The 21,631-nt window shown below is 46.4% G+C and overlaps 1 protein-coding gene across 3 annotated transcripts in view; it reads left to right on the top strand.

Moving 5' to 3' along the window:
• LOC142557042 (venom serine carboxypeptidase-like) overlaps window positions 1-21,631 on the top strand; it is a 61,366-nt gene that overhangs the window by 17,013 nt on the left and 22,722 nt on the right. For 2 of the 3 annotated variants that reach the window (XM_075668587.1, XM_075668589.1), the window contains exon 1: window positions 17,274-17,386. The exons of the other annotated variant lie outside the window; for it this stretch is intronic. In XM_075668587.1, the coding sequence (XP_075524702.1) occupies window positions 17,310-17,386 (77 nt within the window). In that variant the 5' untranslated portion in view covers window positions 17,274-17,309. Of the gene's footprint in view, window positions 1-17,273; window positions 17,387-21,631 lie in introns of those variants that run through there. 3 annotated transcript variants of the gene reach the window in all.

The following is a 21,631-nucleotide window of genomic DNA, read 5'->3' as shown; positions in this document are numbered from 1 at the left end:
GGACTTAGTGAAAGCCACCCCTGGCCATATTCGACAAAGCAGGGCAGCTTCGCGACAGCAGAGGCCAGCTGGAACGCAAAAGCGTAGAGAGGAGTCTAGGTTGTACAGCCGGTTGGTATTGAAAACTTCCTGCGTTTCACAAGGAGAAAGTGATATCACGGGTGAGCATTCGAAGTTTGCTACTGGCATCTGGCTTTGATAACGGGGTCGGCTCGTCTTCATCGCTTTTAAGAGCCAACCGAGCAGCGTCATCGGCGTGTTCGTTCCTTTTGACGCTGCAGTGCCTTGTAAGCCCCTGAAAGGTCACGTGAAAAACATAAAATTATGGGGCTTTACACGCCAAAACCACTTTTTGATTAGGAGGCACACCGTAGTGGAGGGCTCCCGAAATACCGACCACCTGGGATTCTTTACCGTGCACCTAAATCTAAGTACACGGGTGTTTTCGCATTTCGCCCCCATCAAAATGAGGCCACCGTTGCTGGGATTCCATCCTGCGGCCTCGTGCTCAGCAGCCCAACACCATAGCCACGGAGAAACCACGGCAGGTTGAAATGTCACGTGGTGTCCTTTTTCAGTCAAGGTATGAATAAGTTCTCTAATCTCGAATACCAGTTGTGCGTATGGTCTACGCCGCAGGGCTGATCGCAAAGACTGCAGTGCTGCCTTCGAGTCATTGAATATTGACCATCTTCCAGGTTCTACTTAGCAGACAAGACCAAGTGCAGCGCGAACAGCTGCAAGTTCCGCAGCCTTCGGTGTCGCTGGGTGACCCGTCTTGAAATTGATGGTGGTGGCTTTCGCTGGGAAAATCACGGCTCCAGAGGAACACTGGGGAGCTGCCGATCCATAAGTATAAATATGTGCGAAGTCGGCGTACCTCTCGTGCAAAAGGAGCATAGTTAGTTGCTTATGAGCAGATGATGACAGCTCAGATTTTTTCCTGATTCCTAGTACGGTGAGGTGCACTGCAGGTCTAGTCAAACACCATGGATGAATCGATGGCTCAGTTGCGGTGGTGAACTCGGATAGAAGGCGGGTGTATTAATCAGAAATCGTAGCAAAGAATGATGCCTGCGGCCTTTCTGTCGGTAGTGTTGCCAGAGGATGGGAACTGGCACGGGCAAGCGCCTCATGTGCACTTTCAACACTTCCAGCGCGATGTGCGTTTGTATAGGTGGGTCCCTGGTATGTGCATTTTGGCAAACCAAGACAAACCCTGAGAGCCCGAGCTTGAATAGCTTGTAGAGCACGAAGAAATGTCTGGCAAGTATTGGTCAGTACGGGCAAACTGTATCTCAAGGAGCCCAGAATAAAGAGCCCTGTACAATTCTAACATTGGATGAACTGACATTCCCCAAGTCTTTGCGCCCAGATTCTCGAACAGCTGGGAGATTGCTGTCAGACGCTGTTTCAAGCAGGTCACGTGCAGGCGCCATGAGAGATCTCTATCAATGATTATGCCAAGAAATCTGTGAGTCTTCTGATAAGAAGTTATGTCGCCATTCATTGAGATGACATAGTGTGTCATTGGTTTGCTATTGAATGCCATCAGTGCACATTTGCCTGACGAGATTTCAAGACCATGGTTGCCGAGGTATACAGCTGTCAGAGTAGCACCTATTTGAAGTCTTGCACATATCTGAGGACGTGTCACACCTGAAGTCAATATACATATGTCGTCTGCGTACATTGATGTCTTGAGCGCTACTGGCAGATGTTCAACGAGACCAATGTGTGTGAGGTCGAATAGGGTAAGGCTTACTACACTGCCTTGAGGAACGTCTCAGTAGGTGTAGTACTATGCGGTTTTACTATCGCCGGTACGCACAAAGAACAATGTCATAAAAAGGTAATGAGAAATGCATTGAAAAACTCGACCACCTAGGCCAACCATCTCAGGAGCATCGCGGATAGCCTCGTGAGATACGTTATCGTATGCCCACTTGACATCCAAGAAGAAAGCTGCACATAATCTTTTGCGTGAGTTTCGATGCTGGACATACGTAGCGAGATCAACGACACTGTCTACTGATGAGCGATCTCGACGAAACCCGGCCATGAACTTTGAGAGCATGTTGTAGTGTTCCAGGTAGCAGTCCAAGGGGGCGAGAATCATCTTTTCCATTATCTTTCCCACAAAGCTGGCCAGCACTGTTGTGCGGTATGAGGTAAGTTCAAGTGGTGACTTGCCTTGCTTCAGGAGAGGGACCAAGCGGCTTGTCTTCCATTCTTTAGGAGCTATGCCATCTTGCCCGGATACGGTGTAGAGATTTAACAGTTCTCTCCGTGCGCCTTCACTCAGGTTCCTCAAGGCACGGTACGATATTCCATCTGGTCCTGGGGATGAAGAACGCCTGCATAGAGCAAGAGCTGCTTCAAGTTCTTCCAATCCGAACTGAAGATTCATGCGGCAATCACGCGAAACAGTGATGTCGCTGGGGGCTGGAGAGCCTGGACCGGTTGCTTGGCCAGCGACCTTTGCACAAAAGTCTTCTGCAACATCAGCATCCAGTCGCCTCTGGAAGAGCGCCAGCGCTTTGAATGGAAAGCGTTATTCTGGGAGGGAAGGCAGACCATGTATGGTTCTCCAGATCTGGGAAAGTGGATTTCAGGGGTCTAGTGACTGGCAAAACATTGTCCAACGTCGAGATACCAAGCTATCTATGCGACGTTGAATTTTCTTTTGTAGTCGTCTGGTTGTCCTAACGTCATCGATGGATTTCGTATGCCGATATCGCCGCTCCGCACGACGACGGAGTGCACGAAGCCGCTCCAACTTCATATCCGCGTGCTTCGACGAAAACGTGACTGTCCGCGTGGGGTTTCGCATTGGACACTTGATTGTTTCCACTACACCAGAGGACAAACCCTCTCGACATGCATTTTCCATGGCAGAAGTAAAATTAGTCCAATGAATGAATCGAACGGTGTTCCGTGGGAAGGACTTGGACATCCCTTTGATGACAAGGTACGTGGGAATCTGATCACCCCCGTGTGTCTCAATATCCAAAAACCATTTAACGCATCTTGTGAAAGAGCTGGAGACGACAGCTAGGTCAAGACAGCTGTCATAATTCACGCCTCCTATAAACGTTGGGCTGCCGTCATTCAAGAGCGGAAGGCCGTGTTTGCAGGCGAAGTTTCCAAATCCTTGCTCTCTTGCATTTGTCCTTTGGCTCCCCCATGACATATGGCGCGCATTAAAATATCCGATGATGACATGTGGAGCAGGGCACACCGACAAGATTTTCGTTAATTTTTTGGAATGAAAATTACTTGAACGCGAAATATAAACGCCTACAAGTGTAAACATGAGTTCGTCCCTTTTTAATTGTTAGGCAAACATGCTGACTATCATTGTGATTGCGAATCGGCTGGCGAACATAGGTCAGTTCTCGACTAATAAAAACGATGATTTTGCTACATGCACCAGTTGTGGCGGAAATAACAGCCTCGTATCCTGATAGTCTGACTGATCTCGGACGTTAGGCTCACATATGACAATGACAGGGAACAAATTAGTGTATATATATATATATATATATATATATATATATATATATATATATATATATATATATATATATATATATATATATATATATATATACCTTGTGACGCGGTAGTGACGGTTAAGAAGGCAGCAAAACTGTGATTAACGAAACGAGCGTTTTATTGGGCGAACTTGTGCCCCCAAAAACAGGCTACACTCAAAAAACGGTAGCGGCGAACACACTCGGCGATCGTCGAAAATCTGATCAGCGGGTCAAGCGCGTCGGCTTTTATAGATCAGTCGTTGAATGTTCCAAAGTAATCGCTGGGACCCGCACGCCTTCCACAAAGTTCTACGCCATTCGCGTCGCGCATACATGCAATCAGATTGCACAAGGTTCGGCGACAACAGACAGCGGGTGGAACAATCGATAACATTCCACAAACTTCCGACACATGCAAGCGCGTCCTGCGCTGTGTGATAGCATTTGTTAGGCGGTGAAACGGGTCGCCCGAGAAAGACAAGTACATGTTTCAATATACACTTACGAAAGTCTGAAAGGCGTGACTTTAGTCCACTTGCGTTCCACTGGATGACTGACGCTGCCTTGCAATCTTCTTTAAAGGATGGGCGATGGTTAGCCATGTATCTATTCGAGGGATTCTAGCACTGGGCTTAAGGCGTCCAGTACTTTCAGTGCACTTCGAGCAGACGTGGTTTCACGGCGCGACAAGATCACTCGAATGGCATCTATTAGGGCACGCAGCATCGAAATAACTTGACGATCTGCTTTGAGCTTGTCATTAGCGGCAGGAGTAGGCTCCCGAGCGGGCTTGACAATTTCAGGTTCTTTGTGTAGTTGCTGGCTCGGAAGCGCAGACCATTCTTCTTGAGAAAGATTCCGTTCAGCTGACTGTCTTGTACTGTTCAACCCCTTTGTGGCCTTACTGGAGAATGTGGGCAGAGCCGGCCACATTGTGGAACCTACGAAGGAGATGACCGTAGGCAGTCACGAGTGCATCGTCTTGTTTGACGTCATCTCGTTATTCAGAATTGAGCATATAACACTTGCAGTTGCTGCTGCATGAGTCCGTTCAAATGAAGACACAAAGTCCTAAGCGATAAGACCAGCCTTTAAACATCGACAAACGGGGCAATTGGTAAAGTTTGTCCTCCACCGTATACCGAAGCCTACGCACTCAGGCCGGTACCCTGATTTAAATTTTAATCATCCCGTAGCTCATAACAAATCGGTTGCTTCGTCACTGTGACGCGTGCTGCGCGGATCTACACTGATAAAGACGGCCTGGAATCCGAGCTCAAGATGGTACGGTGGGAACTTTCCAGAAATGGCTACCCCGACCATTTTGTGGCAAGAATTAAAAAGAAAGTTTTGCTGCCAGTGACAGCTAATCCAAAGATTTTTTCCGCCAGCGCAGGCATTCCGCATGTTCGCGGGATAAGCGAAGCTTTGTCTTGCGTGTTTGCGAAGGACAAGTTGCACATTGGACACGTGCCAAACTCCATGCTACGGAACGTGCTTGTGAACGTTAAGGACCGCCTACCAGATATCAACTTCTCTGGGGTTGTCTACCGGATTCCAGGCGGCGGTTGCCGCTAGGTACATATAGGCGAAACTGGCCAGTTCATGCGTCGATTCAGAGAGCATCAGCGTGACGTCAGAAGTGAACATGTCGCTTCCAGTGTGCTTGCTGAGCATGCGCGTACGTCCGGAGATGACAATGATTGGTACACCGCGGCAATTTGAACCAAAGAACAAAATCTGACAACGCGGCTTCTTCTTGAGTAATCCTTCAATGAATCGTCAAAAGGGAACATGAACCGAGCAACAGGAATCATGCCAATCATCTACAATCAGTCATTACAACATAAACCCATCATTTAATATTCCACTACTCGTCTTGTTCACCTCATTGTGAACAAGAAACCCCTACGGGGTCCGAAACGTCTTCCTTTTTGTTTGCCTTGGTCAGTCACTGGAAACTATTTTTCACTTCAATGCCTGACCAGACAAATTTTCGTCGAAACCTTGACTATGTTTAGGATTGCTTTTGCGCCATAAAGAAGTCGGAAGTGGGCAATTTTCTCGCCCATCTGCCGATCTCAACTAAAATAAGCAGGAGGCGACCCAGTTTGCCGGGAATATTGCTCGCTGCATATTTTAGTCCGGCGACATGATGAAATGATGTTTTCCATGTACACAAAACTGATGCCCACCGGCTGGTGCTAGCAGTATAGTTCCAACCACCCTGCAGCCAAAAATGAATGCCTCGGTGGTTTCAATGCTTCATTTTGACGCAAATACGATCGGCACATCAGAAGAGGACAGAAAGGAAGAAGAAAGCCCCGTGAGCACAGAGCTAAGAAAAAACGGGCGTACAAAAGCCTTCATGCACCGGGTGGGGAATTGGCAAGGTCGTCCACCCATTCCTTCCTGTGACCCCCTTTTGCTGGCGACATAGAAGACAAATTCAGCCCGCCGCATCGCCGTTTCACATGTTTCCGGAAATAGCGAACAGCTTTTTAAAGTGCTGGTGAAAGGTGTCAAGATAGCTTGCCAGCTTGCTCTTGCTGTCGAAGGTTCAACCGCCCAAGGAGAAACGACAGGTGATTTGTTCACCAAGTGCCGTGTTCAAAGTGTCCCGCCATTTCCATCTGTGAAACGAATAGCTTCTCTGACACAATCCGCCGGCACACGAACGACGTGAGGGAACTCGAAGCCTAGAGTATCACTCTCCCTCAGCACTGCCAGAAAAGCGATCCCGTAATGAATTCTGACCGTGCCTGTGTCATCAATATCAAGACAAACCCAGCAAGGAATTTCTTCCTAGAGTCGTGGCACATTCAAAATGTTCCCGGGAACATGAACCAGTCCCTGGAGACGCTCCCCCCCCCCTCCCCTGTGCGTCCACGGCCTTCGCGAAGCTATGGAGAAGAGAAATCAGCAATGTAAACAGAGGAGCCCAAATGACGCTCTTCCTTCGGCCGCTTCAGCCACACATTCAATGGACCGAACAGGCTGCAAAACATCGAGATCTTCTTACCTTTGGCTGAAGGAGCGCCCGCCTCTAAAATTTCCCCTCAGTCCAGACATATCTCTGTCCAAGGTACTTTTTAAAGGTCAAGTATATCGAATGCGGCGCTAGTGGTAGGAATTCTGCTTAGCAGACGTGAATTACTTCGCGGCTCTAATTCCCAATCGCATGTGCCCGAAAGTGAATATATCTAAAATAAAACTAATGAGCAGAGTTTAGCTAATTGGCCAAATTACCTTCCATTTTTCTTGCTGCTAATGGGCACCTAGCCACGTAGCCTAGCTACAAAAACAGCAAAAGCCAAGGTGTGGCAGCTTCTTTTCAAAGACTTTTCCCCGTAAATTTAAACACTTGCCTTATAATCTGGTAGAAGTGGTGGTCTGTTCAAGTCGTATTTTAACGCGAAAGGACGCATAGCTGCTGATGGTGATGTGAAAAAACACAGACGCACCGCGGACGCTTATTACGCTGCATTGAGATCGGTGCACTGTCGCGCACGTGGCATGCAAATATAACGAGTTAGTTTGCAGGGAGTACTTCGCAAAGCAGGCTGTTAACAGATTTTTGGCATTTGAATGCATACTTAAGGAAGCAAGATGCAAATGAAGTGATAATGTATGGGAGATCTTTCTACGCATACAATATTTTTTTCAAAAAATGTTCACTGTGAGTTTGTGGTTCTGGACATGCAAGCTGATGTGACGTGAGCGGTCACCACAGAAATTTCTGTATAACTGGACGTCAAAAGCGCATATTTCACGAGAATTTGCTTCTAAACATAAGAATCCCTCAGAAATGGAGCCAATTAAGCGTAATATCCGAGAATTAAATTGTTTCTGGAATGTTTCGCATCAGCAGTGTCATTTTGGCATTCCATAAAACTGAATGTTCCTAGATAAAACTGGCATCATGCATGACGATGCAGCTCAGGAAAGAGAGAGATGGAAATGCAAATGAGAAAAAGGCAGGGAGGTTAACCAGAGTGAAAGCCTCCGGTTTGCTACCTTGCACTAGGAAAAGGGAAAGGGGAAGTGAAGACGGAAACAAGAGCCGTCAAAAAATAAAAGCGTGAAAAACAAAAAAAAGCAAGAAGAGGACGGGATGAGATCATTACAGACTTTCTAGGGCCCTTCCACGTAGAAAGGTCACCAAAGCCTTGACCGACTTTCCGTGTCCCGGCAGTTGATGTCGGCATTCCAAGACTGTCTGTTCTGAAAGTGGCCTGTCGTCAAGGCGTGCCAATGCGGCCGCTACTGACAACCGGTGTGCGCTGTATCGAGGACAGTGGCAAAGTGCATGTTCTGTTGTCTCCCAGTCGCCGCAGTGGCTGCAAGCCGCGCTCTTGTTCACGCCGACTAGGAAGGCGAGAGATCTTGTGATAGTGACACCAAGCCAATTCCGAGCAAACGTAGGGCGCGACAGTAAAAATAATAAATGTAAAACGTGAATAAAGATCAAGAACCGCCTTACATATAGTTCGGAGAAAGTTTAAGCAAACACACGAATACAGACGAGGTATACAGCAAGTATCGGCATTTTGTTGAAGAAACAAGAACTGAAGCGCGGTCGCTGTAGGAGGCATGCATGGACGTCATTGCGGCAGCCACTTCGTCATGCAAATGACATGGCAGGAACTTCTGCGGTAGCGCTACCTTTCTGCTAGCTGCTGAGCTGGTACTACCACATTTAAAGGACAGCAATATGGCGGCCCTGACGTCACTCGAATGCTTCTTGAGAGTAGAGCAAGAGAACAATTCTCAAACAGAATCTGGTCATATTTGTTACACTTTCGTTAGCCGTAGGCTAGCAGAATGAGTAGCTACGAGCTACAGCACGTTTTACATGCATACTGGAGAGGGTATGTAACACGAAGGAGAACTTAAACTCGCCATCCCGGCACTGCGAGCATCGATGTCCAGCGAAGCTACTGAAAAACACAACTGTAACTACTTAGAAGTGTGCGCAATGCTTTATGGCTTTAGAGTAATTGTAGTAATGTTATCTTAGAGTAATGATACGAATTGGAGTAATGGTAATTTTGACAGCCCGCGGCGGCCTATAGCATTGCTTCAAGAACATTGAAATCAGTTGCTAGGCTGGTAATATTATATACGAAAGGCTAGGGACACCACTCCCCTCGTCATAAGCTGGCGTCACCACAGCAGCTTGCGCAACATGATTCTTTACCGGCAAACATATGCGGGGAACACTAGGTTTTTCGCAGTGCTATAAGGAGTGCCTTAACAATTATGTGGTTTGAATGCTTGTTTATAGCTTAGTTCTTTACTCAAACATGCTGTTATGTATGTTGTATGCATGATTTCGAAGAATACATGCATTTTTCGCTTCACTTTGCTGAGTGCGTGTTCCTCTGCCTTATGAAACATTGTATTTTTTGCTTCCTTACGGGTCTTGGTTACGGCTTTTCTTGGAAGGTTCTAAACCATGATACCTCGCCCACTTTACTACGCTACAACGCCGATGGCGACATTTCGGTCAGGTATATGTTCTCTGGATAAAAGTGGGGCTTTAGTAAGTTTGGCCACCAGTGACAGTAAGTACGTCAGGGAAAGACAGAGCGAAACAGACAGAAAGACAGACAGACAGACAGACAGACATTTCTCGTCTTGTTTTATGGTGCGCCTTTATTTCGTATCGCTGATGACGAAAATTGATTGTGTTTAATGCGCGGAACTGTTAAAAGAGTGGATATTGCGAACTACGCCTATTTCGGGCAACACCACTTAAATTAGGCACCTCTTCGGGCATGGAGAAGTACGCATTTTCTGTGCAAATGTGCCTGCCCTTGCATTTTGACAAATGAAAATTATTTCGGAACTGAATAAAGCCTAGGTTTTGGTCATTACAAGCGTAAGCTAGACTATAAATTTCACAAAACTGTTGCTATGGTTATGCGCTACTATAAGTTAGTGGTCAACTATCTATAAAGTAATGCCACCCCACATGAAAACCTTTCATTTTTGAAATATGCGGTATGCGGTATCGTGGTTATAATACTTACGAGCGTTCACACACATATAGTATGTTTGCCAAGAAAGCGCAAATTAGGTGCACCGGACGCCATTGTGTATATCAAGCCATTGACAGGTATGTAGATTGTCTCCAAGTTATCCTATATATAATAAACTGAAAGCTTCTTATTTTACACGCCTATTCATGCTTTCGGGATTTTATATAGCATATCAGCAGCTTGGAGAATGTACTTTGCAGAGTACGCTTGCACATAACACCGACGATGGTTTTTGCAGATAATACACCCGAGTCCATTATCAGTCGTTTTCACTTTCCTCAGTGTGAGTCCGCAAGAGCGGCGCTTAGCGTTTTGCCTCAATTAGTTCCCAGCCCTCAGATACACCGCCTGGCTCGCAGTCTTCCGCACTAGCACCCTAAGCAAACGTAGAAACGTTGTTAGCAACATTACAAGCGCTGTGTTAAAGTTATGTTTAGGGGAACTCCTCTCGTACGTCAAGGTTGGTGACTTTCGACGTACGGTTAGCGGATATATTCCGAAACCATTTCCGGACTACAAGTGCCTGCAGAGAGGACACGTGAAGGCCTTTTGTACAGTAGCCTGCGCCCGCTTTGCACCGGACCAAAAAAAAAGACACCTGCCGTGCAACCAGCTTTAAGGGCACTAACTGCCATGATTCTCATGAAGCCACTTGCAAGTACAAATCTCGAATTAGAAATGAGTTCACTATCCTTAAAGAAACAGTAAAGCAAAAATCAGACCCACAGAGAACTCGCTAAAATTGTCAGTAAGGCCGTCGTCAGTGGCGCTACCGACGGTCTTCCAAACAGGCTGCGACTGCAGTGAAAACAACTTTCGAGCGCCGGAGGCCGCGTAAGTTGAAGGCATGTCAGAGACAAGTTGGAAAGCGTGACTGTTCGGAGATTGTATGCAAAGATTGTCACAGACTGGCAGCATGCTGCCCAAGTCTTACACGCGCTACACGTGCTGATGATGTTCCAGTTGTAGGCAGACACATCATATCTAAACAACGCTCATTAATGGACCTTATCCCCGCATTTTCAACCAACGGTAACACTACGTCTGTTCAAAGAGTTGTGCATGAACCTTTAAATTCCCACTTTTCGCGGCCTGTATTTCATTCCACTGTGCAAAGTTCTGACGAGGACATTATCATTTGGGTAACCTCCATGCCTTTCCCTTTATTTCTCTCTCTTTCTCTGCATATAACTCCTGCAGATAAAGTGGCAAACCTAGGTTCATGTCTCTCGCTTTTACGAAAGAAATACCCCGTGTGACGTACGCGAATTAAATTTCATGCGGGCCTTCACCCTAACCTTTACGTCTCAGTTCGGAAGGTTAAATTCGTTGTTCCTTTTGAGTGCAAGCCACGTTCATATCCCAGGCACGACTTCAGAATGAACTTCCGTTCTATCGTCATAGAACCACAAGAAGCCAACCCATTGACGACATCAAGCAAGGGGTCTGAGTACTCTTTTACGGAAAGAACTTAGCGAAGCGCGTTTTTCTTTTTTTTTCTTACGATAGCAATTACGTACGCGGACGCTCGAGGCACATTCCCACTGCCTGCGACTTGCTGTACCGCTATCGACGGCGAAATGCGCAGAACGCGCGGCGGGTTGGAGGAGAGACGCGAAATGCGCTTGGCTGCAAAAGCCGCATAACGAAGTGGGCCCACGGTGAACGACTCTCTCAGTCAACTCGGCGGCGTAGGCAGGGCAGCCTTATCACGAGGTCGCGGGATCATTTCACAGCCGCCGCGGCGGCATTTCGGTTAGGGCGAAATGCCTTTGGCACTGAATGAACGCTAAAGAACCCCATGAGGTTGAAATCATTCCGGAGTCCCCCACTACGGCGTGTCCTACAACCAGATCTTTCTTTTAGGGCACGTAAATCCCCAGGGCTTATTTATTTATCACGTCGTTGTCTACTGGCCTAACTGCTGTGCAAACGCACACTATGAGCACGCTAGCTATAGCGTTCCTGCTGAGCTGATGTGTGTATGCACTGGCCCGAGCGGGACAGACAGTGCACGTCCAGCGAAAGTTGTTTATTCTTTCCCTTATGTCTCATCTCATGCACAATCGACGTGTTAGGTTGTGCAGTGCCACTGGCGGAGGCCCTCATAACCAGCGCATATACAGTTGCTTAGTTCCGTGCTATCACGGGCCAAAACCAAGGTCTCATAATGAGGCACGTCGTAGTGGGGGACTCCGAAGAAATTTGGACTAACTAGGATTCTTCAACCCACACACAAAGCAAGGTACACGAGTGCTCTTTCATTAGGGCCCTATAGGAATGCGGTCGCCATGGTCGGGATTGAACCCGCGACTTCGAGCTCAGTTGAGCGAAGCCATAGCTGCTCCGCTACCACGGCGGGTTCGATCGCCAGAGTTGTGAGGCCTTGTAGTGGCTTGTAGGTCTTGTGGACGCCTTGTAGTGCCCGTGGCCTCATGTATTGTAGCACCATGTATTGATGCTACAGTCTCCACTGATGTAGCAGAAATATGGTTTCCTTAGGCGGAATACCTAGTTTACGGAAAACGCGCATGTCGGTCCGAAATGCCGAGTGCATTGTTTCTTTTAACTCATTAGCGCCCAGTGCACTTTGAAAATCGCCGTACCATTTTCATTTGTGAATAATTAAAGGCAAAATACACAGTGTTCTTTGGTACGCCATTTCGCTAAGAAGAGCCCTGCGAAGACGACGGCATTGTAGTTTTTTGTCAGTTGCATGATGTGTTCAATCTCTTCATCGGCAAACATGGAAAAGTGCTGAGCATAGCAGGTGCAGCTCTGCATGCAGCTTCCTTATTTTTTTGTCAAGCATAGCCTAAGCTTCTCGAAGCTGAAGTTTTCGGGTAAGTTTTAGAAAAAAAAATGGTGTAAAAGATGAACGCATGGCATACCATATACAATACCTAATTATACCCTCGCCACAAAATGAATGCAGGTGTACGTTGTAATGTACGCAAGAACCGACTGTTATTAGAGGAGATGCCACCAGTCTCTTGGATGTTTCAATTACCACAGAACCAAATGCTGAATGCTTTAGTTTTGAATACCGGTATTCATCGCCAATTATCGCGTCTAGATCTGAGTCTATAATATGTTTGCATAGTGCGCGCCTCTGAAAACAACAGCAAAGCCCTTCCTTATGGCTTGATGAATTACACACTTGATAAGTAATAACAGCGCCAGAACAAGCAATCTTTCCCACTAAAATGCTAATTCTGCTACCAGAAGGTTATGTGGGCTTGCGCTAAATTTCGTTTGGCTCCTTGCTGCAAGCTTTTGCTTTGTTTTTGGAAGCTCCTAGATATACCATATACATTTCGTGACCTACATCAGGTTTTCCTCCCATAAAGGCCCAGCGTACTTTATAAAGTACGCTATCGTAGCGTTTCAAAGAATAAAGCGCCATTCACAAAATTTTCACAATGTATTCAGAGTGTGAAAAGATCTGACACGAAAAATCAATAAAATGTAACTGGTAGATTTTTCTTTGATCTCAATGGGGTTAAGAATGGGTTAAGTTAAGTTAAGTTAAGATCTGTACGACCTCTGCTCAGCAGCAGTTGCCTTGCGCGCTGCATCGCGCTAGCATGCCGCTCTGTCTGGGGATCCTTCTTCTTTTTCTGAATAACGTTTTCGTACATTTCGCAGTGTACAGCCCGACATATTACTTTATGGGAGCACATTTTTTTTCTTTTGCTCTGAGAAAGAAACAAAGGCGTCAGCTCTACAGCTGATGATGTATGGCCTTTAATGGCGCAAGGACCCGCTATGGCTAAAGAACACCATGACATATGGTAATGAATTGTGTAAGTAATATGTATGAAATGATCAAATTGAATTTCAAACGTAGACGTAATGTGGCTGTAAGGAGGCCTAAAACAGGTCGCAGCAAACTGCGTAAAGTGAATGAGCATCAAAATAATGACAATTACTTGTGATAAAAAATACATGAAAGTTTCGGTATCAAGAAGTCATATAACCGGATTAATAAAAGCACTACTGACTCCACAGGGCTCTTGGTGTAAAGGAAGAGCTCAGAGATACGCGCAGTAAAACTTATGTTAGTGCAGCTACAGTCTCAAAGGCGAGCTTGGGCTGTACATAACCCGGTCAAACAATTTCTGATATGGTAACTTCATCTCAAAAGCTAAAAACTGTTTCGGAAATAAAAAGATGTTTCTTAGTAAGAAAGAATGCTGGGTGAAGTGGAATACGCTGGTGTTACGCAGACTAAAACTTCTTTTTAAGCTCACTTTCTATGTGCCTGCACTATACGAGGACATGGAGAACTGCAAGGCTTTGACATGAGGGATGATAACTTCCAGTCTGTAGGTAACAGTGAGTGCTGAACGTATGGCCTATTCTTAATCGACTAAAGAACACTTCCTTGTAGCGTGTTATCTGATATTCAGTGACCTAATTTGGGTTTGATCAAATGCAGTTTATTGGAAACCTGGGAATCCCACTGTTTCTGCCTGTGCTTTTTCAGCTGGTGACGCAATTGTGGTTTAAGGTCCGTGGCTGGAATGGGTATGTTTGTGTCGATGTCGCGAAAAGCTACTTAAGTAGTGTTCTCGTCAGCAGCTTCGTTGACGTTTATGCTACTATGGCCAGGCACTCACCAAAGCATGACGACTCGTTTATCCATATAAGCAGAGCATAACAATGCCTGTAGTTAAAAACATTGGTCTTACGTTTTCGTAAACTCATTAGGGCTCGGAATACACTTAGTGAGTCGATAAGGAAACTAGCTTTAGTGAAATTTGTTTGTTTAATGGGTTTAACTGCAGACAAGATCGCGTATGCTTCTGCCATAAAAGTACTTGTACATGGATTCATTGTACCAGATATTAAAAATGATGGTCCTACAGCTGAATAAGCAACACCAGGAGGAGACTTCGAAGGATCTGTATAAACTTTATAACAGGAGTACTCAATTTCAAGAAAATTCGAATGTATTTGTGCCGCAGCTGCTCGTTTTCACATTTCTAAGAAAGAGATGTCACATTTTATAGTCTGCCGCTCCCAAGGCGGTCGAAGCCTAGTAGGAGCCATCATGACATTCTCTAGAAGGGCGACGCCGTTTCTTCTGACTGCTTCCAACTGGAAAGACAGAGGAGCCCTACTGGCGGTGCGGTAACCGAACAACCTGGCCGTGGACAAGTCGTGAATAGTTGAATCACATGGATGATCTATGAGAGATTTTGCCTTCATCGTGTAAGAAAAGCTTAAATACATCCTTTGGAAATATAGAGACCATCCGTTCGATTCGACGTACAGCCTTTGCACAGGACTAGTCCTGAAGGCGCTTGCAGCAAGGCGGGTGCCTAAGTGATGAATAAGATGTAGTGCTTGCAGAATGCTAGGCCTAACGGAATTATAGACTATTGCTCCGTAGTCAAGGCATGTAAACATTAGACTTTTGTACTTATAAGGCATCTCCTGTCGCTTCCTAGGATGTGTGTGAAAAGAGCCTCAGTAGGTCCATAGTCTTGAGGCACTATGCCTTGATATACTTCAGGTGCGGGACAAAACATAACGTGCTGTCTAAAAGGATCCCTAAATATTTGTCTTCGTGGATCAGAGATAGCCCTCCTCCATTGAGAGCTATTACGGGGTCCGCCAGTATACTTCTCTGTTTTGAGAACAGGACGCACGTACTCTTTTTGAGGGTTCAGTTTAAAGCTTTTCTCGTCTGCCCACTTAAACAATTTATCTGAGCCAAGCTGCACTAGTCGCTCCAGGTTTTTCGAGCGGTCGCGAGAATCGTGCCGCTCCCGAAGCGCTGAATGTGCCGCCTGGTTTGGGGTAGCGTCAATTGACTCCTGAGAGCCACTGGACTTCAGTTCACACGAGCGGGGTGTTTTCAACGTATGCATCGCCTTGAAAAGCAGGACCTTGGAGGCTACCAACCCAAAGGTCGATGGGCCCTCCGTCAGAGATGGCACAGCAGCGCTGGCTGCTGTCGCCTGGGGTAGGTGGGCACTACCGCGGCCACATTCTTTGCAGGCCGGGCCGATGCCGACGTTCGCTGCGTCGTCGACCTCCTGCGCACCTGCACCAGCATGCCCTGTGGTATGGAGGAAGGAAATAGGCTTTCGCGCTTCTTGAAAGGAAATGTGTTCGATCTTTAGCGTAATTATTTCTTTTTCCCCTCTTCCAAGAAGGAGAAGACTGAGAGTATGCAGGTTGATCACCGTCGCAGTTTGTGATGCGGTGTGCCTCAGCACAATTGTCGGTAGGATGGTCATGCGACGCGCACTTTGCACATGTGGTCTTCCTTCGGAGCTGGGAGGCGGCGGATTCCAACACACTGTGGTTTAATGTGGAACGACTACCGGTGGAGCCGTGATTAAGTGAAGCTATGCCACTAGGTCCACGTAAGCGACGCATTATCAGCACGACAAACTTGCTCCGCACATCATCGGCTTGCACATGTGGTGCAGCCGTGGCAGCTCTGAGAGCCATGAAGAAATCATTGGTACTTAAAGCAGCGGTCCGGGCTCAGAACGTAAAGTCTAATTTCGAGTTTCAGATGGCCTCATTTAATATACTTTGGTAATGTACTTATGCAGAAGGTCAAAAGTAGGCGTTTAGTGAGAATATTTCTGTCATCCCACCTGATGTTTGTTCTTTGGACATTTGTCCCATTCTGCTTCTTTCAGCCTTCAAGGAGCTCGGTTTCACTCAAGTCTAGGAGCTCTCGCTCACTTACAACTCTGCGTGTACTGTTCAGAGGACGGTACGGGTTCATTGAGACGGGGACCGGTATTACCAATCTCAACAAGTCCGGACATTTTTTTCGAATTGATTCCTATCACTGACTCCGAGCAACAGATCACCACTGACCATTTTCGTGACCTTGTAGCCGGGACACAGTTTTCCACTAGGGCACTTTGCGACAACAAATGGTGATAGACATCTTGCAGTTCTATCAGGGTTGTGACAACTTAGGGTGTGGTAGTTCGGGTATTTTTCTTTGGTCTGGTCGAAAAGTTTCAAGGAGTCATCGATGCACCCTTTCTTGGAAAGAGGGCGATTAAGACGTTGAGGGAACGATGATAAAGCCATAAAAAGAACGATAATTTTGGTAGCCACTCCAGCCTCTCACACCGAGCCCAACAAGGGGACGCTACGAAGCCCGAAAGCAATGAAGACGCCAGATGTACGTAGCTGCTATAACGTAATATAAAATACCCAAGTTCTGATAACTACACAAGGTTATATCCTTTCCGCCTGGAAATGTGGAAGTGAGAAGAAGTGAGTAAAAGACAGGAAAGATTTAAAGTTAGAGAGAAAGACGAAGATTGTAGAGGAGGACAGGACAAAGCGACTGCCGAATTTGTCCAGTGGGTCAGCCTGGAGGTACCTTCTATGGGAAGCAAAGGCCAAAGAGGTGTGTTGCCTCTGCCCAGGGGCGTTAAAGGTCCGAACAGTCGTCATCGGCTCAACCACCCGGATATCCCTTAACTAGGAAAATGCTAGGCCATGCACGGCAACACTTGGGAGTCTCCAACACTCATGTGCTCGGGTACGTGGGCGTCTGCTGACGCAGACGCCGCTGACAGACGCCGCTTACGTCAACGCCTCTCGCTGCACAGCGGGAGGCGTTGACGTAAGCAGACATTTCTAGATATAGTCGGCTTTGCCTCAGCAAAAAGAAGCGACAGCTGTCAACTTGAGCATTTGCGAAAGTCAAGCGATCGGATATACAGTTGAAGCAAATATGGAGAAGATGGTATTCTTGTCATGGCTAATCTTCATTTTGAAAGTGAATGCGTCATTATCAGGAGACGCTCCTAGGTAAACCTGAAATCATTTCTTACATTACCTGCGATGAAAACGTTCTTATTCGTAGTAAAGAAGCCTGTTCAGATACGTGATCGGAATTCCGTCAGAGCTCATTCGACCAGTTAAAATTTTTATTAATACATACATGAACCACTAACATTGGTCTAAACCGTTCAATATGTACGACATGCATGGAACAACAATGGCTTTCAGGAGAAAGTCACGCATTTCTTTCGTGACCACCCTCGCTAAATTTCCCATAGAATTGCACTCGACCGCCTGTTCAATCCTCCTCTGTGAGATGGTATACCGCCCCTCTAAAGGAGACCATAAAAGGCACAAATGGCTTTAAACGCGCTACTCCCCTTCTTGAGTACATCCATAGTGGGTGATAGGCACTAAGCTTTGTAACGTTAAAAATTAAAATTAATTATGGCGTTTTACGTGCCAAAATCACTTTCTGATAATGAGGCATGCCATAGTGGAGGACTCAGGAAATTTCGACCACTTGGGGTTCTTTAACGTGCACCTAAATCTAAGTACACGGGTGTTTTCGCATTTCGCTGCCATTGAAATGCGGCCGCCGTGGCCGGGATTCGATCCCGCGAACTCGTGCTCAGCAACTTTGTAACGTTGTACATCTCGTTTACATATTTTTTGTTATTTGCAGATGCTACTCAGTGATTACACCGGCTTGTAAAGCCTCTTATTGGTCCTATGAGCCTCTGGCTTATACACGGACGTTAAAGTGCGCCAGTGGACATAACTAAACGTAGCAAAATATGCTTAGTGTTCTTCCTGCCCTCTGTCATTCTGTCGGAAGCCTATTCCTTGCCACGTATTTCACGGTGTGGAAGTGACGATGACTTCAGATCGTAAATTCAGGCAATATGGCTACTTTATGCTTGTGTCTTTACTGCGCCTATCAAAGAACCTCTCACCAGATCTCGCATCAAATTTTGGTCATACGGAGGAAGTTCTTACGTGCCCTCCAAGGAGTGTTCTACCGTAAGGAATTTGTATTCAAACTTGATTAACAGTAGAGGAAGAAATATTGGAAGTTCCGCGAACCCAGGGTTTAAGGAGGCTTGCGTCACTGGCAACATAGACACTCTCTTCACTCTCCCCCTACCATAGCCTACTGCAAGCAAAATTCCTTCCCTGCTTTCTCCCACCACGTAGCCGGAGGATCGCTTGACAAATGTGCCACGGGCCGGGCGTTCCTTTTTTTTTTCTCTGTCTCACGCTTTGGATGAGCAGCGAATTATTTGTGACGCTCTCGCGCGCGAGTTGTTGGGTTTATTTCGTTTAGCACATCGGACTATTCTGCGCGCTATGCACGAGAAAGCCTGATTAGCAGTATAAGTCAGTGGGACAATCGCAAGCACTGAGGCAGGGGCGAGGAGATGAAAGAGCATTATCGAAGCGCTGGAACGCAGTGGGAAATTAGATAGTTTCGTTCTCTGCGCGCGCGACTGCACGGCGGGGGAACAAGCAGACGAAACGTATAGGTACATCTCTCTTGCTTCGCTGTATGAAGTAAAACAAGAACGCGCAGACATTTCGTTTGTGCGTTTTATTATATCTCTAAACTTTAATTGATCTATTGAAGCAACAGATTAAACAAATACCTAACGGTGCCTTGAATAAGTCTCGAAGTCACGTTCCACGATGAGTGACGTCACAGCACCACCATGAATGTATGCGCACTTGCGCAATTGACGACGTAAACTGTTTGTGGCGTTTGGTTAGAAATTTGAACTGTTTCTGCACAGCGTAGGGACGTACTACTTCGCAGACACTATCGTTAGCGCGCATTGTACGCACTGCGCTTGTAGACTAAAAATGGCCAGAGCACGAACAGTGCGTCTAGTGAAGAAAAATTTAATTGTTCCTTAGATTGGGTGCCTATAAATCCTATATCAATGCTGGTGCCTATATTGCCTAGTCAGAGCCTAAAATGCTTTTTTTTTGCGTTTTGTTTGTTTGTTTTGTTTGACTTATCTTGTTTTTAATCGCATCACCCGCTGCGGAAAATGGCTGACGACAGCCGATTATTACGACAGAGGCTTAGCCGTTGTAAGGGCCGTTAAGAACTTTGCGGCCGACGAGAGTGACAAAGGAGATTGTCAGAAAGGCTCAAACTGCGCACCGTGACGGTACATTTCAACATGTCCTAATGTACTTGTGTGTTCCCTTCACGTTTTTAGCCGACGTCGCTGAGAAGATGTTGATCTGAGTTCATAGATGTTGATCTTAGTTGAAACCAAGAAAAAGAAATGGGCATGGGCAGGACATGTAATGAGCAGGGAAGATAACCGATGGTCATTAATGGTTACGGACTGGATTCCAAGGGAAAGGAAGCGTAGTAGGGGCGGAAGAAAGCTTGGTGGGCGGTTGAGATTAAGAAGTTTGAAGGGACGACATGGCCACAATTAGTACATGACCGGGGTTGATGGAGAAGTATGGGAGAGGCCTTTGCCCTGCAGTGGACGTAACCAGGCTGATGATACTGAGCAACTTGGTGTTCAGGCGTAGCTCTGTCCTGAAAGGTGGGCCTCATTTCAGAAGTTCAGGAAAAAATTGCCACCGACCGCAACGGACCTGTTGCCGATAGGGTTAGCTTGGAACTTCCATCTGTATCGGACGATAATCCTAGGTTTTCGGTTCTGAAAGAACTGTGGGATGTTCTGACCGGCGAACATTCTATCAGAGCAATGACATAGCCACTAAGCTTCCCGGGTGGTTTTGGCAGTGCTTCCAAGCGCCTAAAGCTTAAATGACACTGGCCCTGCTCAGTGTAAGTTGCCATGTGTTCTGCGTCGCTTCAATATGCCACAGCCGCGTACAGTTTTACCACTCTGAGTGAAGATTAAGCATAACGGTAAACATTCCTAACGGTGTCAACGCTTCGCCCTGCGGAGGAAACTGCGAGCACTTTATTTTTTGTTTGTTTCTGAATAAAGTTTTCATTGATTTCGCAGCATACAGCGCGACATATAAATGTATTCACCTCAGTGTAAATTACTTGGAGTTCCGGTATATACAATCGGGACGGGTTTCGGTGAATAAGAGTAGCACCACCAGCATTCGTTCGATGCTTGACAACGACTGCCTGGTCTAAGAGGCGACCATGATAGCAAAAAAAAGAAGAAACATTTCGGTAGCAAGACAAAACATCACATAGGTCTTTCTTCTGCGCAGGCAAACGGATCCGCCGCAGTCATTTTCTCAGTGTTGGGCTCGGCGCAAGAGGTAGACTTTTGAGGCTTGCTAGGCTCGGATGAAGTGCAGGGTGAGCGTGAACAATTACAATTTCGCTCGTAAGGCGCAACCGTGACGCGTTAAATTGCAAAGTACAATGCGCACTAAGCATCTCTAGACTTTTTCATATAGCGTTTGTAGAGTGGACATTCGCCGGTGCGAGCGGACAGTCTCCTTTCGAGAAGTAAAAGAACTGCTAGTCCTATTTACTGCTCAAACTTGCCCCTCTTGGTGGTGGAGTGGAAAGACTCGGAATGTATTTCTTCTCTTCACTATCCGAATTTCGCCACTGGTACCTACTGAAACAACCCTTTAGCTTCATAATGCTGGATTTGCTCGGCTTTTCTGAAGTATTTGTTTGGTCTGCTGGGCCAAACACCAATGGACCTCACGCTATCCTTGAAGAAAACGAGGCGACGTCAGCACAACACGACTTCAGTGCCATCAACTAAATACAAGACGAGCTCTAGAAAATGAAAATGATGCAAATGCGCTCAATCATTGTCATTGCATGTAGAAGAAAGAAGCTTGAGTTCAGGACCTGATTTGTAGCCAATTTGTCATTGTTCGTATGCGTCATAATCATTCAAGACAACAACAAAAACAGCAGCAGCAACCGTGTAAGCAACAGCAAAGTCGATTGCTAGAACGCGAATAAGGCGCGGACGCCAGCTCTATTCAGTACGCACATCTTCACTGGGTGTTATTTGGCAGCTGCTGGCAAAATCAGGACCCCTAGGTTCAGTAACCTCCACTGCTAAAACATCAATATGGAATGCATATTAGAACGCATGTTAGACCGAAGTACTGAGCGATTTGTTTCTTTGAAACTTCAGTTGGCTGAAACGATAGGTTACTTGAAAGGCATGCATGACCTAACAGTGTTTCAACCGAACTGGTGCTACTCCTTGATCAGTTATCTGTCGTTGCCTCTCTTTAAAGTGCAAAAATACCCGTAGTTTTCCTGCGTTGCAAGGTGTACACATTGTGCTT

Source organism: Dermacentor variabilis, chromosome 9 (genome assembly GCF_050947875.1).
Source record: "Dermacentor variabilis isolate Ectoservices chromosome 9, ASM5094787v1, whole genome shotgun sequence".
In the NCBI taxonomy this organism is placed as follows: Eukaryota; Metazoa; Arthropoda; class Arachnida; order Ixodida; family Ixodidae; genus Dermacentor; species Dermacentor variabilis.
The sequence above is the reverse complement of the archived record's forward strand: the minus strand, read 5'-3'. Positions and strand labels throughout refer to the sequence as shown.